The sequence below is a fragment of the Dermacentor variabilis genome, chromosome 5, assembly GCF_050947875.1.
Source record: "Dermacentor variabilis isolate Ectoservices chromosome 5, ASM5094787v1, whole genome shotgun sequence".
In the NCBI taxonomy this organism is placed as follows: Eukaryota; Metazoa; Arthropoda; class Arachnida; order Ixodida; family Ixodidae; genus Dermacentor; species Dermacentor variabilis.
The window spans coordinates 180,362,884-180,383,282 of NC_134572.1; the positions used below are offsets into that span (position 1 = coordinate 180,362,884).

Here is a 20,399-nt window from a genome sequence, read left to right on the forward strand (position 1 = left end):
GACGCCCGGATTCGTCGTAGTTTCCCAATTCTTGAGGTGAAGACCCACCTTATTCTATCGAAATCATATCAGCGTGCTCTACGAAGTGCATACGTATCGGTGATGACTGCATGCGTTGTTTGAGTTCTTGAAATGCCTCAGCATGGGGCGTTTTCCACTTAAACTCGAGATCACAGTTAGTTAGACTTGACGTTGTGCTGTTATCGCCTGCCTGTGTGCGGCGTGTAACGTCACGACAGATAGCTGGACAACCACTGCGAGTGCCAAGCTACTTGTGACACGTGACGTCCCCAGAATGTATATTATCGGCCAGCACAATAAACGGGGGACTTTTCCCTTTCGTCACCTGGAGCGCGGCTCGTCGACTGTTCCTTCCGACACGCATACGCGACACGCTCGCATGCCGTGTCACCACATGGTGTCAGAAGTGGGCGGTGGTCCACTATCTCGCTGAGGCTGTGGACGGTGGCATTTCCAGAAAATGGCAAACAAGCCCGCAACGGTAATCCCCGGGCTCCAGCAGCCACCACCGCTGGACTTTGACAAAACGTCAGAGTGGCCGGCGTGGATCGACCACTTCGATGACTACCGCTTCGCCACAGCTCTCAACGAACGTTTGGGAGAGGCCCAGGTGCGCACGCTACTCTACACAATGGGACGCCAAGCCCGCGAAGTCTTTGCTACATTTGAGCTGACCGACGATGAAGCAAAAAGTTACGATGTCGTCAAGCAGAGGTTCGACAGTCATTTCGTCAAAGAGCGGAACATTGTTTATGAAAGTGCCTGCTTTCACAGACGCCAGCAACGACCAGAAGAGTCGGTGGATCAGTTCGCAACCACACTTCACGTGCTGGCAGACCGCTGCAACTTTGGGGATATGAAGAAGAGACTCATCCGGGACAGGTTTGTCGTCGGGCTCCGGGACATGCAACTATCCGAGGCCTTGCAGATGGATCCGCAGCTGACATTGGCTACGGCGCTGGCCAAGGCTCGCCTCAAGGAAACCGTGCGTCAGCAGCAGCAGAGCCTTCGACCGGAGGGTGCCCACATCGGGAGCCCGCCAGAACTTCAGGACGAAGGTGCCATCGTGGACGCCGTAGGCCACCAGAAACGCCCGCAGCACAAAGAGGGACGGTGCCCCTACTGCGTCGGCGACGCGCACCCGAGGTCGACGTGCCCAGCCAAAGCTTCCAAGTGCCACTACTGTGGTAACAAAGGACATTTTGCGAAAGCCTGCCTTAAGAAAGTTGGGTCAGCGCAAAGAAAGGTACGCGTCTCGGCTGTCGAACATGGTACCGGGGAAACTTTCATTGGCGCGATTGACGCGGTCGGGAAAGCGCGCTATGTGCAGGTTCTGATAAACTCTGTGCCTATCTTTGCTAAAGTTGATTCGGGTGCAGAAGTGTCGGTTCTACCTTCTACATTTCCAGGATTGCCCACCCACCTGGATAACGCAGACGAGGTGCTACAGGGGGCTGGCGGGAACAAGCTCAATGTTCTAGGCAAATTTGTCGCAGAGATTGTGTGGAAACAGAGGACTGTCCGACAAACGTGCTATGTCGTTAGCCCTCTTCGCGACGTACTTCTCGGGCTGCCAGCCTTAGAGGCTTTAGGTATCGTTAAATTTGCCGACTCGCTAACTGCAGACAAGCAACGGTATGAGACACTTTTTCCGCGCATGAGTCGTAGTCTAGGCACTATTCCAGGAGAATACACAATCAGGCTACAACCGGGCGCAATTCCACATGCCATAACCGCTCCGCGGCGAGTGCCGATTCCGCTCATGGAAAGGCTAAAGCAGGAAAACGAGAGACTCGTGCGCATGGGAATAATTAGAAAGGTAGACGGCCCCACGGATTGGTGCGCAGGAATAGTCCTGGTAACTAAACAATCGGGGGAACTGAGAGTATGCGTCGACCTCACAAAGTTAAATAAGTGCTTAATGAAAAGAGAGCGCTACGAAGACAAGGACGAAAGAACAACGAGTACGACAGACAAGGCGCTCTGTGTGCGTCGACAAGGCGCAATAAGTGCGTCGTTCGTGAACGCTTCACGCTACCTACGGTCGAACAAGCATTAGGCTCTCTGGCGGGTGCGAAATGGTTTTCGAAGCTTGACGCCTTCTCGGGGTTCCATCAAGTCCGACTAAGTAGGGACTCTGAAGAACTAACTACGTTCTTGACTCCATTCGGGAGGTACTGTTTTACCCGACTACCGTTCGGAATTACGTCCGCTCCGGAGTATTTCCAGAAAAGGATGTCAGAAATCCGATGTGGCCTGCCAGGCGTTGTCAACGTCATGGATGACATTTTAGTGTTTGGTAATACGAAAGCCCAGCATGACGAACGTTTAGGTGATGTTATATCACGCCTAGCTAGCGCAAACTTGACTCTGAACAAAGAAAAGTGCCTGTTTGGCGTTAATAAACTGAGATTTCTGGGCCATATTCTGAATGAGAACGGAATAGAGCCTGATCCAGCGAAAGTCGGCGCTATTAAGAATCTAAACGCACCGAAAAATATCACCGAACTGAGAAGCTTGCTCGGCATGGCCAATCACCTAGGTCGCTTTTTGCCTCACCTGGCGCAAACTACCGCTCCGATGCGTGCTCTTTTGCACAAAGATAGCGAATGGGTCTGGGGGTGTGACCAAGCAAAAGCGCTGAACGAGCTAAAGGAGCTCATTTGTTCTGCGCAGTGTATGGCCATGTACGATGCAACGCTTCCTACCATCCTTTCAGCGGACGCATCCTCTTTCGGACTGGGAGCTGTTCTTTTTCAAACGCAGAAAAACGGTCACCGTAGACCAATAGCTTTCGCGTCTCGTTCTCTCACGAACACAGAACGGCGATACTCCCAGATAGAAAAAGAAGCGCTAGCGCTCACGTGGGCAGCCGAAAGATTTGACGAGTACATCCGTGGCCTAAACGTTACCTTTGAAACTGATCACAAGCCTTTAGTGTCTTTACTGGGCCAGATGGCCATTGATGATATGCCCCCTCGAATTCAACGCTTCCGGCTACGCCTTATGCGCTATCTTTTCACGGTCCAGTACGTTCCCGGCAAATCGCTAGTCACGGCCGACACCCTCTCGCGATCCCCTGTAGCAGGCAGCGATTCTGAAGAACGCTTGAGTGTGTGAGATATCACAGCGTACTCTAAGGCGTGTTTGCTTGGCTTGGAAACGGGGGACAATTTTTTATCCAGAGTGAGAGAATGTCAAATTAATGATCCCGTTTGCAAACACCTGCGCAGACTGTGTAAAACCAATTGGCCAAGGAAACCGAATGTTCCTTCTTTCCTCATGCCTTACTGGCAAGATAGAGCATGCCTTAGCATAATTGATGGTCTCTTGTTGAAAGGAACAAGGCTTGTAATCCCACAGTCTCTAAGAACGGAAGTGCTGTGTAGACTACATGATGGGCACCAGGGTATCGTGCGTTGTCGTAATATTGCTAAAGGTTCTGTCTGGTGGCCAGGATTGAGCACCGAGATGGCACAGTTCGTGAATCAGTGCACTGTTTGCGCACGACATGCCCAGCAACTAGCCGAGCCCATGATAGCAACCGCAACTCCATCGTTTCCTTGGGAGAGAGTGGGAGTAGATCTGTGCGTAATCAACGGCCAGGCATATCTTGTCGCCGTGGATTATCTTTCACGTTACCCTGAGGTCGCCATTCTTCCTTCCACAAAGTCGGGAACGGTCATTGATAGACTGAAAAGTATTTTTTCTAGGCATGGAATCCCTGAGTGCGTGGTGACCGACAACGGTCCTCAGTTCGTGGCAACTGAGTTTGAACAGTTCGCTATGTCATACGGGTTTCGCCATGTCACCGTGAGTCCGAGGCACCCGCAGGGCAACGGGGAAGTAGAGCGAATGGTTCAGACGGTTAAGCACCTCCTTCTAAAGTCTAAAGACCCTTATCTGGCATTGTTGGCTTACAGGGCGACGCCCGGCATTCTTGGGGTCAGTCCTGCGGAAATACTTATGGGTAGGCGACTGAGGACAAGAGTCCCAATGCTACCATGTCATCGAAATCCGGGAAAAAGCAGCCCGAAAGTCGTGGCCAGAGACCAGACGGTGAGACGGCGGCAATGCCGCTACTACAACCGACGCCATCGGGCCAGACGGCTTCCCGAGCTAAAAGCAGGTGACTTGGTCTGGGTGACAGACATGCAATCCAAGGCCACAGTCCTCGCACGAGCACCGAAACCGCAGTCATATGTAGTGCGAACAGACGACGGCGTTTGCCTCCGCCGAAACAGGAGAATGCTTAACCGTCTCCCAAAAGAAAGGGCGCACATGGAAACTTACGAATTTCCAGAAACCGCGGAGCAGCCGAGCGCGGCACAATTGGCTCATAGCCCAGATGGCGCGACTGCAACCGATTCAGCGGGGCCTCCAACTCGCGCGCTGGCCAGTGGTGACCCCACTGTAACACGGTTTGGTAGACTGGTGAAGAAACCCATCCGACTGGGCTTTGATGAGTAGTGCTTTGGTGTTTAGTGTTCAGTGTTTTTCTAGTACAATATATGTTCTGTCTTGTATTTTCGAATGTTCTTGTGTGGTGAAGAAATCCATACGACGTGACTTTGAGTGGTTTGCTGTTCTGTTTTTCTGGTATAACATATTCTCTACCATGTATGTGCGAATGTTCCTGTCCTTGAAAAAGAGGGATGTGCTGTTATCGCCTGCCTGTGTGCGGCGTGTAACGTCACGACAGATAGCTGGACAACCACTGCGAGTGCCAAGCTACTTGTGACACGTGACGTCCCCAGAATGTATATTATCGGCCAGCACAATAAACGGCGGACTTTTCCCTTTCGTCACCTGGAGCGCGGCTCGTCGACTGTTCCTTCCGACACGCATACGCGACACGCTCGCATGCCGTGTCACCACAGACGTGACGCTCAGTAATGCGTGAAAAGTTCTTGGCAAAACGCCTGCAGTAGACACACGTGCCAAGGAGTCTACGTACTGCTTTTTTGACCATGGGCTGCTGGAACTTTGTGATGTCAGCTGTCTTCTGCGTGTAGGGGCAGGCTCCAGATTTGCTGATAACGTGGTCCAGGAACAAAAGCTCATCATAAGCGAAGCGGTACTTTTCTGGCTTCAGAGTGAGCCCTGAGGACTTGATGAGCTCTAGTACTGTCGCAGGCCGCCTAAGGTGACCGTCGAAATTCACGGCGATGTCAACGACATCCAAGCAAACAAGACAGAACTGCCTCTTCAATCCAGCTAACACCGTGTCCATCTCGCGCTATAAATTTGCAGGCGCGAGCACAGTCCGAATGACATTGCCATTGAACTCATAGAGAACGTTTGGCGCGATGAAGGCTGTCTTTTCCGATCGCTGTAGTCGACTTGTATTTGCCAGTAGCGTGCCTTGGGATCCACCGACGAGAAGTATTTAGCGTTGGAGAGCCGATTCAATGCGTCATCTATTCACGGGAGGAGGTATACGTCCTGCTTCGTGATCTTGTTGAGTCAACGATAATTGCCACAGAAATGTAGGGTTCCATTCTTTTTCTTCACCAATACTACAGGAAATGCCCACGGGTTTCTTGACGGCTCGATAACGTCGTCGAGCAGCATTTCGTCTACTTGTTGCCTAATAGCTTCACGTTCTCGCATCGAAACTCGGTAAGGGCTCTGGCGGAGTGGTCGAGAGCGAACTTCGGTTATCATGCGATGCTTTGCAACTGGTGTTTGTCGCGTCCTTGATGGCGTCGAAAAGCAGCTTTGGTATCGTCAGAGAGCACTTCTCAGGTGTTGCTGCTTAGTCAGCGAAGATTTGTGTCGAAGTCTGGTTAGGGAACTTTGGTTAACGAGGTAGATGCGGCAATATCCAAGAGGACAAACGCATTGCTGCTTTCCACAATTTCATTGCTGATGCCATTGTTGATGTGCTTGAACTCCTCGCTGAAGTTTCTCACCATCACTTATTGCTTTCCCTTCGTGCAGTCGTGCGATCCCTCTTGCGACGCAAATTTCACGGTCGAGTAGTAGACATTCGTCGTGGTCCATGACGCCTTATATGTCTGCGGTTGTTTCTCTGCCCACAGAAATGACAATGCTGGGGCGAGGCTGGATGCTGACTTGGGTAGCTGCGCAGGGCGACGGGAGGGCGAGATGGCGGCTAGAGCGGCAAATGAGGGAACTGGGGTGTTACCGGGTCCTGGCGTGGGTGAGGAAAGGGGGCGGGGCGTGAGGGGGGGCTACGGCAGTGAACACTACTGGGCGATCGTCTAAAATCTGATATGCGGGTCAAGCGCGTCCACTGTGTCCATGAGGCATCAAACGTTCCAGAGTATTCGCTAGTGTGCGTCTGTCTACAAGAAAGTACTGCGCCATTGGCGTCGCGCATACATGCAATCAGATTACACCAGGTTCGGTGACAGGATACAACGTATAGAACACTTGAAATTTCTGAGATATGCAGTCGTGTCCTACGCTGAGCTTGAACACTTGTTAGACGGTGAGACGCAGTTACACGATAAAGATAAGTAAGCGCTCGTGCGTACATATATATATATATATATATATATATATATATATATATATATATATATATATAACGTCACGAGGTCGAGTCCGAAGCTCGGGAACACCACAGCAGAAGAGGGCAGAGTAAAGAGAAGTAAAGGACAACAGAAAGCGGTGGGCGTGGTCAAGCGTACGATGTCTTTCATTTACAATGACGCTGTCGACTTATATTGAGATTTCCGAAAGCCTGGCCCCGAGCATCTCACTTCTAAGTGAACGGATACTATTGGGACAACAGGCGTCACTGCAAGTATTCACCACTTTCTTTGGACCCGGCGTCTAGGCCTCCTCAGTGGCTCTCCCACACGGATGCAAGTGAGTTCGCCGACTTCGCCGACTGGCCGACACCTTTGCTTTAGCCGTCGGACAAACCGCGCTTTCAGCGTAAACGACGACTACTCTTCCTGATTTGTGTGGTTTCCAAGACGACCTCGTAAGTTGCATGTTTGCAGTCGAGTCTGTCGCTATTCGCTACGCGTGGACAAATACCGAGAAGAAATTTATGGCAGAAGTGGGTCATGTCACGTCAGGTCACGTCAGGTAATTTATTTTCTTAAAGGCCCCTTTATCAGGGCTCTTACATAAGGGGCGGGGTACATCATGCAACGACAATTCAACGTGATAACAAACGGGACATTCGAAAAGTGGTAGACACAGTGTAAACAAGTACACACTCGTGACAAATTGTGAACTAGAACAAGAAAAAAAACAGTAATTATTTTGGCCTAAGATAAGAAACATCGGCAATGAACAAGTCAATTAAGTAACTAGTGGAACATTTGAAAAAAGGTAGATACATTGCATGCAATCGAAAATGCACGGTAGATGATGAAATTGTACAAGAAAGGGTAATTAATTTGACAAAATTGAAGCAACATCAGCGATGAACACATGGTGATTACTTGTAGATACAACATAGTGGGGAAGGGCTTTTCAATCAGTTGCTGTTCCAGAAAAAAATTAAGCTGAGAAGGAAGTTGTGTGTGTGTGTGGTTTTAAAACTTGGAGAGGATGAAGAGTCCGTTGTGATATTCTTGCGGGTGGAATGATGTTTGGCACAAGATTAAGAAAACTGTAGAGAAACTGACCAACGCCGGCTATCTTACGGCGGTGCGAGAGCGAATGCAACTCAGATTTCTTTTTTAAGGATGATATGCTTACGTTATATGAGTAGGATGAATAAAAATATCTTTCTGCACGATTTTTGGATGACTCAAGTGCGTTAACGAGATATTCTTATATGTGTTCCAGACTGGTGGCGCATATTCAACTTCAGGCCTGATAAGTGATTTGTACGCCACAAGTCTGGCATCCTGTAGCGCATGACGCAAGTGGCGCCTCATAAAGTCGAGTGTTTTGTTCGCCGATGATACTATGCTGTTGATATGCGTGCCCCAGTTAAGATCATAAGCAATTAAAATGCCGAAGTACTTGAATGATTTTACTGTTTCAATGGGATTGTTGGCTATTGTGTAAGAAGGCAGGAAGGGTTTGCGACTACGGGTAAATGACATATGTTTACATCTTTTTATTAGTAGTCATTAGCCAACGGGAACACCAAGACTGCACTTGGTTTAGATTTTGTTGCAAGTTACCTCAATCACTGTCATTGTTAATGGTGTGATAAATCACGCATTCATCAGCGAACATCTTGATTTGGCGAGTTACATGAAGGGGTAAGTCATTGATGTATAATAAAAACAGAAGTAGACCAAGAACAGACCACGGAGGGACACCTTAAGATAACGGAAGGAGGACGGAGAACTGGGCGTTGATAGTAACGAATTACTCGCGGTTAGTGAGAAATATGTTTCTAGCCATTTTAATACATCCACGTTTAAATTCAAGAAAGAAAGGTTATATGATAAGTGACGGTGAGGTACTTTGTCAAAAGCTTTTTCATAGTCGAGGAAGATAGCGTAAGTTTGTTGATTACAGTCAAGATTCCCGTGAAGGTCGTCAAGGAAAAGAGCTAGTTGGGTTTATAAGGTTGAGGATTAGGCTAGTTGGTATCGCATTTTAAAGCTGGTACAGCGCAACATAAAAAGGAAGAAACAAGTCGAGCCAACCAGATTAAGGAACAGGGCGCTCTGTTCCTTTATCTGACCGGCTCGGCTTGTTTGTTCCTTCCTGTGTTGCGCTGTACCAATTTTAGAATACTTGGCTCTCGCAAGACAAGCCCTCACGAAATCCATGCTGTGCAGGACGAAAAAAATGGTTGCTGTCTAAATGATCGATGATGAGTGAGTAAATGACGCGCTCCATTACCTTACATGGAAGAGTCGTTAAGGAGATGGGGCGATAATTTAGTGGGTTATACCTGTTTCCTCAGTTGTAGATAGGAATGACCTTTCCTACTTTCCAGTCATAAGTGGTGCAGCCTGCTGAAAGTGAATAATAAGAGACACAAAAATGCAGCCGAGATATATTTAGTTTTTTTTTCCCAGTTTCGAGCTAATACCATCGTTACCAGTGAAAGAAGAGAGTTTGAGGTTATCAATTACATTGGAGATACTATCTACGCAGAAACTGATGGCCGGCATTACAAATACTATGTAACTAGGCATTAACGATAGAGCAGGACTAGTATCTTTAGTAAAAACTGAGGCGAAGGCATTGTTGAACGAAATGGCGCAGTCAGTATCAGTCATAATATCTACCGAATCCTCAGCAAGAGTTATGGCGCGAGCTTGAGTGGGGTTTATAACTTCCCAGAATTTCTTGTGGTTTTCTCTGAGTATTTTCGGTAAGTCGATGTTAAAACCAATATGCTTCGCGCTGCGCACAGCGGATCAGTACATTTCTTCGGCAAAATACTTTTCCCATGTGTTAGCATTCGTACTTTGCTTGGCCTATCGAAAAAGTATTTTTTTATTATTTGCTACTCGCTTTATGTGGTTAGTGCACCATGGCTACTGACGATTTGCACGGAAGGTAATTTTCGGCATACGTTTGTCTGCTGATTAAATAATTTTGCTTTTAAACAGCATCCAATTACTGTGAGTGGATCGCTCGTAAAATCTAGATTGAAAGTTTGGTAGAAGGGCAGTCAGTTCTTCATTAATGGCTTCGATGTTTTCTTTATCGTATAGGCGGATAGTTTTCCGATATGTTGCACGTGGTGGTGTTGGTGTGGAAAAGAAAAAGGTAGCGTTAAGAACTTTGTGGTCGCTGATAGCAGGAAGGAAGGTTAATGATGATTAGCTGTTGGGGGATTAGTTAGTATGAGGTCTAAAATGTTTGCACAGTCAAGCGAGACACGTGTTGGTTCAGAAACGAGTTGTGAAAAATTAAAGTTCTAAAAGACATCGGTGAAGTCTCTAACCTTACCATCATGCTGCTGAATATAGTTCATGCTAGTCAATACCAGGAAAATTAAAGTCACCAAATAAAATAATATGAGCGCTAGGATGAGCGGCACTAACCTGGCAAAAAATTTTCTGTAATTTTCCAGGCAAATCAGGGCGGTTAACAGGAGATCGATCACATACACCCAGCAGGACAGCCTGTGGGAAAAAGCGGAGAAGTAGCCAGGCTATCTCAAGACCAGTAGGAGGCGCGATTGTTGTATAGGGCAATTGCTTGCTAAATGCTATAATAACCCTCCACCTCGCATTCCTTGGCGGTCACAGCAATGAATTTCGAAATTTGGCAAGTCGGATAATACCTCATTGTCACTGATCTCGTATGTCAGCCCCGTTTCGGTTAAAATAAGTAAATTATTGCGGGATGAAGAAACGAGACAGGATGTCTTCGGGTTTCGGATGAAAAGTATGGGTGTCTGTGAAATCAGTGAAAATACGAAATAAAGAAAGGTTATTCTTTGTTGTGATGTGGTGAGGCTTAAGCGAACCTCTATAGTACATTGACTGCTAGTGAGCCTCCTTTACGGTTTTAGATGATCCGTCATATTCGTAGCGTTCGGATCCTATGACAAGTGTTTTGAAACGTAGTTTGAAAGGAGTTACCTTGCTTTTTCCGGAAAGAACAAGATCTTTGCAGGAATTTAGAAGAGTGGGTGAAAAGTCCTCACAAATGTTGCAGTTACTCCCCTTTAATTTGCGGCCATTAGACAAGACCAATTCTTTTGTTTCATATAATGAAAACTTGACAATGTTGGGAGGTCGCAGCCAGGTGAATTACGTCCCAGCCGGTGCGCTCGCTCAATTTCTTTCAGATTGAGGCTTATGTCCATGTGCTCATGAATGTTATCAACATATATTTTTTTCCGATTGCCCAAAGGTTCAGGAGGGTTGCAGTTTGGAATGTCATACAATAATACTTGTTTCTACGTGAAGGGTTGTGTTCATCTTCTATGCGGCTGTCTAGGCTAGATACCAGGTGACCAGTCTCAGAGGTAGTAGCGTACACAGCTTCTAATTCGCTTCGCAGAGGGATCAGTGCCTGGTATTATTGCTCCCATTTCATCATTCGATTATTCAAATCCGTTATTGTTGCATAGGCGTGCAAAAGTTCATTCGTAGGCCTTGTACCTCAGTCATTTGTGTGCTTTGTCCAACTGTCAGCTTCTGCAACTAAGCGAAAACATCATTTACACTAGACCCCGAATTGCTTTCGACGTCGCCTGACAGCAACAACAATGACTGAATGGTACGCACATATTCACCAAGCATAGCGAGGCAGCACTAAGGGCTCGGGAGCTGCACCAAACAATAATCGCTACATTTCTTACTAAAACACTGCATTTTGCACTGACCTGCGTGGTGAAAACTAGCATGTTATCTGACAGCGTTGTGGCGCAGCCACTGAGCCCACAAGGCGGTCGCCATGGTAGTTGCTCCTTTATCGTTGACGGACTTGACAGTGTCCCTTTCGATGCGTGATCCCACGCTGGTTGGAGTATCCAATATCTGAGTAACGATCTGGGTTCCCTCAGCAAAGCCAAGGTAGATGAGATGTCAGCCTCGTTGGGGTATCGGCATAGTGATGGCGCATCTTTCGTTGGTGCCTCGACGCAAGCCATCTGCAGTGGAGGCAGCAGTACGTGGAAAACAACGGCGGTGAACATCTGCATGGTGAAAACCAGCATGTGACGGGACAGCGGTGTGGCGCAGCCACCGACTCCGCAAGGCGGTCGTGATGGTTGCTTCTCCTTTTATAGTTAACGTCCTTGATAGTGTCCTTTTCTATGCGTTATCACACGCTGGTTGGAGCATCCAGTATCCGAGTGGCAGGTCTAGGTTCCTTCAGCAAAGCCAAAGTAGATGAGATGTTAATCTGGTTGTGGTATCAGCGTAGTAATGGCGCATGCTTCGTTGGTGCCGCGATGCAAGCCATCTACAGTGGAGGCAGCAGCACCTGGTAAGCAACGGCGGTGATCATCTGCATTGTGAAAACCGGCATGTTACGTGACAGCGGTGTTGCGCAGCCATCGAGCCTACCTTGCCGAAGTGCAGCTCAGGCTTGGAATCTGTTCTAATTGCACGCCCATTCAACCTCGTCCAGCTGGACTGCAGCACTGCTCTCTACTTTCGTAAACCCGCCAAGCGCCTATGACGCTCCCTTTATTCAGGTGTGGTCACAGCGACAAGGAACGCAAACCATACACATTTACCACAAACTACGGCTCCTTCGCACCTATAACCTTACCTGGCCTTCCTCAGCACACAAGCAGTATGTCCTAGATGGCATCCACGACCTCATGCATGCTGTCGTCCTCTACGCGTACGCATTCGAGACAGCGACTGATGCTTTGGCCCGCAAGGCTACAGGACACAACTAGACGGAGTCAAGCTGCCACCACGGAGCCGTGGGTGACGTAGCAAGCTTTCCTGCCGCAGTGTAGACGCTGCTCCGTTGGTCGCGCGAACCACTGCACTAGCGATTGATTGCACGCTACAAAAGAGCAAATGCGATACCAGAGCAGCACGCTGCCAGTGGTGCCTATTCGCGCCCACGGTATGGAGAGCTGAGAGCACTTGTAGACACAGGCGCTGACCGTTCAGCGCTGCTTCGGTGGCACGGCCCTCCCGCCCTCTAGATATGAACTCAGGCACTCTTGGATGTCTAGGCGAAAACGTACACACAGTAGGCGCCATTGTCAAGCGGTTAACCACTGCTGCTCCCACAAAGTGCCTACGCGAGGTCCCCGACTTCGGTAACTTACCTGCCGGCATAATTCTTGGCGCGGACTATATCCTTTCTCACGACGGGCAATTGAGCAGGGAGTGTGGTAACATGAGGCTCCACTCCGCGACTGCCTGCGCGCCAGTGACTGAGTCACAGAGAGGCGAGCCTTCTTGCTGGAGGACATTTCTAGCATACTCGAGCCACATAACACCCTGTTTGCCGACAACACAGGAGAATTATCGGGTAATGACTTGCTTGAGCACCGCATTCCGACAGACAGCCACCCACCTATATTCGTACCACTGTGACGGTATGCCGAACACGAATGGACTGTCACGGCCGAACAAGTACGTCATATGCTAGCTGCTGGCGTGATTACATCGTCGTATAGTCCTTGGCTGCACCTGCTATCCTTGTTTCCAAGAAAAACGGCACTTTCTGGCTCTGTGTTGACTAGAGAGAGTTCAACTAGCATATTATACCAGATTCTTACACACTGTCTCACATCGACGATGTCGTATACGACGATATAGTATAGGATGCAAGATTCTTTTCGTCGTTAGACCTTCGGGCTGGATGATGATGATGATCATCATCATCATCAGCCTAGTTACGCCCACTGCAGGGCAAAGGCCTCTCACATACTTCTCCAACTACCCCGGTCATGTACTAATTGTGGCCATGTTGTCCCTGCAAACGTCTTAATGTCATCCGCCCACCTAAATTTCTGCCGCCCCCTGCTACGCTTCCCTTCTCTTGGAATCCAGTCCGTAACCCGTAATGACCATCGGTTATCTTCCCTCCTCATTACATGTCCGGCCCATGCCCATTTCTTTTTCTTGATTTCAACTAAGATGTCATGTACCCGCGTTTGTTGCCTCACCCAATCTGCTCTTTTCTTCTCCCTAAACGTTACACCCATCATTCTTCTTTCATGAGCTCGTTGCGTCGTCCTCAATTTCAGCAGAACCCTTTTCGTAAGCCTCCAGGTTTCTGCCCCATATGTGAGTACTGGTAACACACAGCTGTTATACACTTTCCTTCTGAGGGATAGTGGCAACCTGCTGTTCATAATTTGAGAATGCCTGCCAAACGCACCCCAGCCCATTCTTATTCTTCTGGTTATTATGTCTCATGATCCGGATCCGTGGTCACTACGTGCCCTAAGTAGATGTATTCCCTTACCACTTCCAGTGCCTCGCTACCTATCGTAAACTGCTGTTCTCTTCCGAGACTGTTAAACATTACTTTAGTTTTCTGCAGATTAATTTTCAGACCCACCCTTCTGCTTTGCCTCTCCAGGTCAGTGAGCATGCATTGCAATTGGTCTCCTGAGTTACTAAGCAAGGCAATATCATCAGCGAATCGCAAGTTGCTAAGGTATTCTCCATGAATTTTATCCCCAATTCTTCCCACTCCAGGTCTCTGAATACCTCCTGTAAGCATGCTGTGAATAGCATTGGAGAGATCGTATCTCCCTGTCTGACGCCTTTCTTTATTGGGATTTTGTTGCTATCTTTGTGGAGGACTACGGTGGCTGTGGAGCCGCTATAGATATCTTCCAGTATTTTTACTTATGGCTCATCTACACCCTGATTCCTTAAAGCCTCCATGACTGCTGAGGTTTCGACTGAATCAAACGCGTTCTCGTAATCAATGAAAGCTATATATAAGGGTTGGTTATATTCTGCACATTTCTCTATCACTTGATTGATAGTGTGAATATGGTGTATTGTTGAGTAGCCTTTACGGAATCCTGCCTGGTCCTTTGGTTGACAGAAGTCTAAGATGTTCCTGATTCTATTTGCGATTACCTTAGTAAATACTTTGCAGGCAACGGACAGTAAGCTGATCGGTCTATAATTTTTCAAGTCTTTGGCGTCCCCTTTCTTATGGATTAGGATTATGTTAGCGTTCTTCCAATATTCCAGTACGCTCGAGGTTATGAGGCATTGCATATACAGGGTGGCCAGTTTCTCTAGAACAATCTGACCACCATCCTTCAACAAATCTGCTGTTACCTGATCCTCCCCAGCTGCCTTGCCCCTTTACATAGCTCCTAAGACTTTCTTTACTTCTTCTGGCGTTACCTGTGGGATTTCGAATTCCTCTAGGCTATTCTCTATTCCACTATCGTCGTGGGTGCCACTGGTACTGTATAAAACTCTATAGAACTCCTCAGCCACTTGAACTATCTCATCCATATTAGTAACGATATTGCCGGCTTTGTCTCTTAACGCACACATCTGATTCTTGCCTATTCCTAGTTTCTTCTTCACTGTTTTTAGGCTTCCTCCGTTCCTGAGAGCCTGTTCAATTCTATCCATATTATAGTTCCTGATGTCCGCTGTCTTACGCTTGTTGATTAACTTAGAAAGTTCAGCCAGTTCTATTCTAGCTGTAGGGTTAGAGGCTTTCATACATTGGCGTTTCTTGATCAGATCTTTCGTCTCCTGCGATGGCTTACTGGTTTCCTGTCTAACGGAGTTACCACCGACTTCTATTGCGCACTCCTTAATGGTTCCCATGAGATAGTCGTTCATTGCTTCAACACTAAGGTCCTCTTCCTGAGTTAAAGCCGAATACCTGTTCTGTAGCTTGATCCGGAATTCCTCTAGTTTCCCTCTTACCGCTAACTCATTGATTGGCTTCTTGTGTACCAGTTTCTTCCGTTCCCTCCCCAAGTCTAGGCAAATTCTAGTTCTTACCATCCTATGGTCACTACAGCGTACCTTGCCGAGCACGTCTACATCTTGTATGGTGCCAGGGTTCGCGCAGAGTATGAAGTCGATTTCATTTCTAGTCTCACCATTCGGGCTCCTCCACGTCCACTTTCGGCTAACCCGCTTCCGGAAAAAGGTATTCATTATCCGCATATTATTCTGTTCTGCAAACTCTACTAATAACTCTCCTCTGCTATTCCTAGAGCCTATGCCATATTCCCCCACTGACTTGTCTCCAGCCTGCTTCTCGCCTACCCTGGCATTGAAGTCGCCCATCAGTATAGAGTATTTTGTTTTGACTTTACCCATCGCCGATTCCACGTCTTCATAAAAGCTTTCGACTTCCTGGTCATCATGACTGCATGTAGGGGCATATACTTGTACCACCTTCAATTTGTACCTCTTATTTAGTTTCACAACAAGACCTGCCACCAATTAGGTAATGCTATAGAATTCCTGTATGTTACCAGCTATTTCCTTATTAATCAGGAATCCGACTCCTAGTTCTCGTCTCTCCGCTAAGCCCCGGTAGCACAGTACGTGCCCGCTTTTTAGCACTGTATATGCTTCTTTTGTCCTCCTAACCTGACTGAGCCCTATTATATCCCATTTACTGCCCTCTAATTCCTCCAATAACACTGCTAGACTCGCATGACTAGATAACGTTCTAACGTTAAACGTTGCCAGGTTCAGATTCCAATGGCGGCCTGTGGCAACTAAATGTAGCTGAAGTAGGCAAATTGAAAACTGCGTTCGGTACACCATCAGGACTTTACGAGTTAAATTTTATGCCATCCGGCTTACGGACAGATGCCAGCACGCTCCTGCGCGCTATGAAGTCCGTGCGATACTCGCTGCTTAACGATCGCGGCTGTGTTCGGCACCTAAATGATATCTTAGTGGGCTTACCATAAGAGCATCTTCGGAACCTAGATGTTCCTCAGAGGCTCTACAACGTGGGCTTCCGACTAAGCCCTGAGAAATGCCAATTCGGTCTTATAGCCATATCGTATCGGGGTTACTCCATCTCTGAAAAAGCTGTCCAGCCTCTCCCTGAAAGGACATAGCCGTTACGAACTTTCCCACTCCGACGTGCGCTAAACAGCTGCAATTGTTTTCGCACGTCGCGTCGTTTTTTGGCTCAGCTGCTGCCCCTACTGACCTGCTCAAGAAAGAAGCGGGTCCCTCACAGGAATGTGCGTTCTAATTGCTCAAGCATCAGCTGACCGATTGCCCTGCACTGAGCCACTTCAAAGACTTGACCGCTGGGGTGCAGACAGACGCTAGCCACGTTGGACTTGCAGCAGTACTTGGGCGAAGATGGTGACGAGCATGTTGTTGCTTATGCCAGCCGAAACATTTTCAGATGCTGAACTTCACTACCACTCCAACGAGCTGGAGCACTTAACCGTTGTGTGGAGCGTTGATGACAAAATGCCTTCACCGCTGGATGCAGTTCCTTGCCTGTTCACTGAAAGGCTGCGCTGGACGACGCCATAATCAGCATGAATTGCACTGAAGTATAGCTTTTTCGTGCTGTCGGGAGGGAGTGATTTCAACAATCAGTAACGGTAAGTTTGACAATATTATCGGCCCCCTTTCATCACAGTAACTGCTTCGTATTCTTTCAAATTCAGGTCACCGTCCCGGGCTATACGTTGCCATCGCGGAATGACCTCTCCCTTACAGAAATGGTTCGTGAATTACATTTGTTCATCTGTTGTACTATCATTCATTCAATGGAAACTCTGCAAAATTTAAACACTAGCTCACTGAGCAAGCAAAATGGTACTTCACCAAAATTTTTATCGATAACTACACAATGATTTTTTATTCATGAAATAATATTGATTTACCTTTGTGAAATGTCAACAACTCGGCCGAGTTAAAGGTGCAACTTACAGTATACAAGAAAAAATAATGCAAAATCCTTATTTTGTTTAGGCTAGAACATGAAACGGCGAAATCAAGCTGGCTAGAGCTTGAACCAATTATTAAAATGTTCCTTCTACAGGCCGTACATTGCCACCAGCTTGACTCTCAAGGACTAGAGAGTTAGCCATGTTGTGTTGGTGCATAAACGAGACAGCTGTTCTATTCTATTGAATTATTGTGTGATTTCACACATGTGCATTTCTTTTAAACTTATGGAACATTTACTCTCGCCCACTTTTTCACCTTGTTAATCCCTCATTTTTTTTCTATCAACATGGCTTTTGGCAAGGCCTGCCTCAGCTTTTCGAATGTACCGATGACATTCAACTAAATATTGATTCTTACTTCCAAACTTCCTTAAAGCATTTAACCGCGTTCCACATTGTCGACGAATAAGCAAGCTTTATTGCCTCGACTTTGACACATTGATACTATCATGAATGAAATATTTCCTTTCTAATCAATCACAATAAATAGTCATCGATGACAATAGTTTGGAAAGTAACGAAATGATCTCTGGTATTCAAGAATCGGTCTTTGGTTCATAATAATTGTAAATTTTATTAATAATTTCCCTAATAACATTTCATCGTGAATCCAACTGTTCGCTGGCGACTGCGTTTTGTATCAGTGGATATCGTCGCAAAATGAACATCGATTACAACAAAATGCCCTCAACAAAATTGCAAACTGGTATTCGTACTGGTTTATGGTACTAAACATTTATAAGGGTTCATGCGTGTTTACCGTAAACAAAATGCCCTCATATAAAGGTGCAACCATTCAATGAAGAAAAGTTTGATGAGCATATTCAGCGTCTAAAGGGGGCTGGCTTCCCTGATAACACCTTAAATGCGGTAGCCGAAACGAAATTGACCAGGTTGAAAAATTTGGACGACGCATAAGCTTCGTCTTTAAAACTGGAACGCGATAGCATTCAAGGATCCCCGAGTGCTTCTCATGCTTCCTGCAACTGCAGCTTAGGTAACCGTAATGTTCGTCGGGAAGCGCTGGCGGGGAGCGCTATGCACGCAAGCGAGCTTTGTCGTTCTTTTTTTGATGGCATGCAAGGAACCAAGGGGGCCGCGCCGCTCCTACTAAAACAGACCTCAAACGGCAGCTGGAAAAGGCTATCGCGTTAAAGGGGGTTTGTGTTTGAGTTCCCGCGTAACAGAATTATGTTTTCTCATATATTCGAATTGCAATCTGACGCTATGGTGTCTGCAGTTTTTGTGTGCGTCCTACTTTATGACCTTTATACGTATTTTACCTTTAGAACTTCAATTAGTTCAGTAACTCATTGCGCCGCATTGAGCGCCTGCGCGGTTGCGTATGCGTGGTCAGAAATGGTTTTTGCTGAAGCGACGTCCGACGCTTCACGCTGGCGCTGACGCCGCACGCCGGGCGCTGCTTAATGCTATCGCGTTAAAAGCAACAGATGGTAAGGTAAACGCACGTGGAAATGAGAATCGTGAGGGGCTAAGTCATTCGTTACACCCACAAGCTTTCTACGGCGTTGTTTTCAGGTGGCAGCTGCTCATTTTGCGACCGTGCGCTAGGGGAACTCACGTTGGCGGCTCAATATCGAGCATCATATATGGATGAAAGCGGCGAGGCAGCGCGGCAGGTGGGGGAGGCAGCCTCGAATCCGCCTACAAGTACTTTCTCTACACGGCCGCGCGCACTGTACCTTGAAAGAGATCTGCAGACAACTCATACCTTTCTGCGCGCAGTGTTCTCACTGCTCTTGCGTTGAAGCAATAGACGGCACCAAGATCACTTCGCTTGGTGCTACTGCCGCGCTTGCTCACGCAAGCGTTTTGACAGCGAGTGTCCGCGCTCATCCAGTGTGTTGTGCTCATGCTTGCTTGTGGGCGCTGGCGCGACGCCTGTTGATGCAGTTGGTAAGCGAAGGTTCCCAAGAATACACGCCCGATAAAATTGCCATCCTTACAATGTATAGCTGTCTACTAATTTGCTATCGCAATGTATGCTTGACCTTTCGGGCGAAAGTGCGACTTCTTTTTTGAAGAATGCCATTTTTAGAATGGTTCATCCAGCGATGTTTTATATGTATGCCTGGTTTTGTACAGCGCATGAGCACGTTGGATTTTTTTTTTTTGCTTTCGACCCAAGTGTTCCATTAAACTATGTGGCTAGTCCAAGCGTGGGTGGTTGTATTTCCTCTACTCTAGTGTATGCGGTTTTGAAGGCTGGTTTTCCTTATTTGCCAAGCTATGTGCCAACAGGCCCAGCACCAGACTCTTCTACAGGTGACGCTTGTCCCATGCGACCTTTTCGTGGCGCAACCCACCGCCCCGTTTCAAAGGGGCGCTTATAGCATCGAGTGATCTATCCTTTTCTTCTCTCTATTTTCAACCTGCCGGTCGCTCTTGCGAGCTGCTGCGTCTTGTTTGTGTAATTCTGTGTTTCTATGTTTTCTATAATAAAATGTGAGTTAGTTCGAGCACACAAGACTGCCAGAAGGTAGCTTGTCTCTCTCTGGAAACTCGTCGTATGCGTGGCGTGCCAGGCCAGCGTGGAACAACAATTTTCATGCCGCGAAATGCGTTACCTTTGTCCCTGGTTATCGTGGAAAGGTGGGTGGACGTCGCAAGAAAATAATGCGTATTATTACCGTGCCTGAGCTCGTCCACTGCGCAACGGCATGTATGCTTAGAGCAACATCGGAGTACTGGCAACTTGGAGGGCGCTTTTCGACCGCGTCGTAACATTGAAAAGGTACGTAATCTTGCTTGCCAACTGCACGCGTGTTGTGCTCGCTTCTCATCTGTGCGTAGAGTGCCTTGCGAACGTAGGAAGTCTTGCGAACGCATAAAAGAGAACTGCCACGTGAGCATTGAAAGCAGCACATGCTTAGCACTCGTTACGAAAATTATTTGCCTCAATGAGAAGCTGAAAATTTTGATAACTGTGTTCTTCCGATAAGAAAGATTACATTAGGAAACGATTGTTTTCATCATGTGCGCCTGTTTGTTAGCTCCGGCTTTTGCGCTGCACTTGCACAATAACGACTAATCTGCCTTTTCACTGATTCGTAGTGCAATGACGTTTCACCGCTTATGAGCGCTTCGACGTTCTAAG

At 47.4% G+C, this 20,399-nt stretch overlaps 1 protein-coding gene across 1 annotated transcript; it reads left to right on the plus strand.

Moving 5' to 3' along the window:
* The first annotated feature begins 481 nt into the window (after window positions 1-481).
* LOC142583727 (uncharacterized) lies at window positions 482-12,289 on the plus strand. The gene is made up of 2 exons (XM_075694215.1): window positions 482-1,208; window positions 12,171-12,289. Exons 1-2 carry the CDS (start codon window positions 482-484, stop codon window positions 12,287-12,289), a joined length of 846 nt encoding a protein of 281 aa, XP_075550330.1.
* The last annotated feature ends 8,110 nt before the right edge of the window (window positions 12,290-20,399 follow it).

Bases quoted from the DNA above. Each gene is read 5' to 3' on its own strand.
- LOC142583727 (XM_075694215.1), top strand. From the start codon at position 482: ATGGCAAACAAGCCCGCAACGGTAATCCCCGGGCTCCAGCAGCCACCA. The intron at 1,209-12,170 runs GTAACAAAGGAC...GGCCTTCCTCAG, and splicing joins TTCCAAGTGCCACTACTGTG to CACACAAGCAGTATGTCCTA.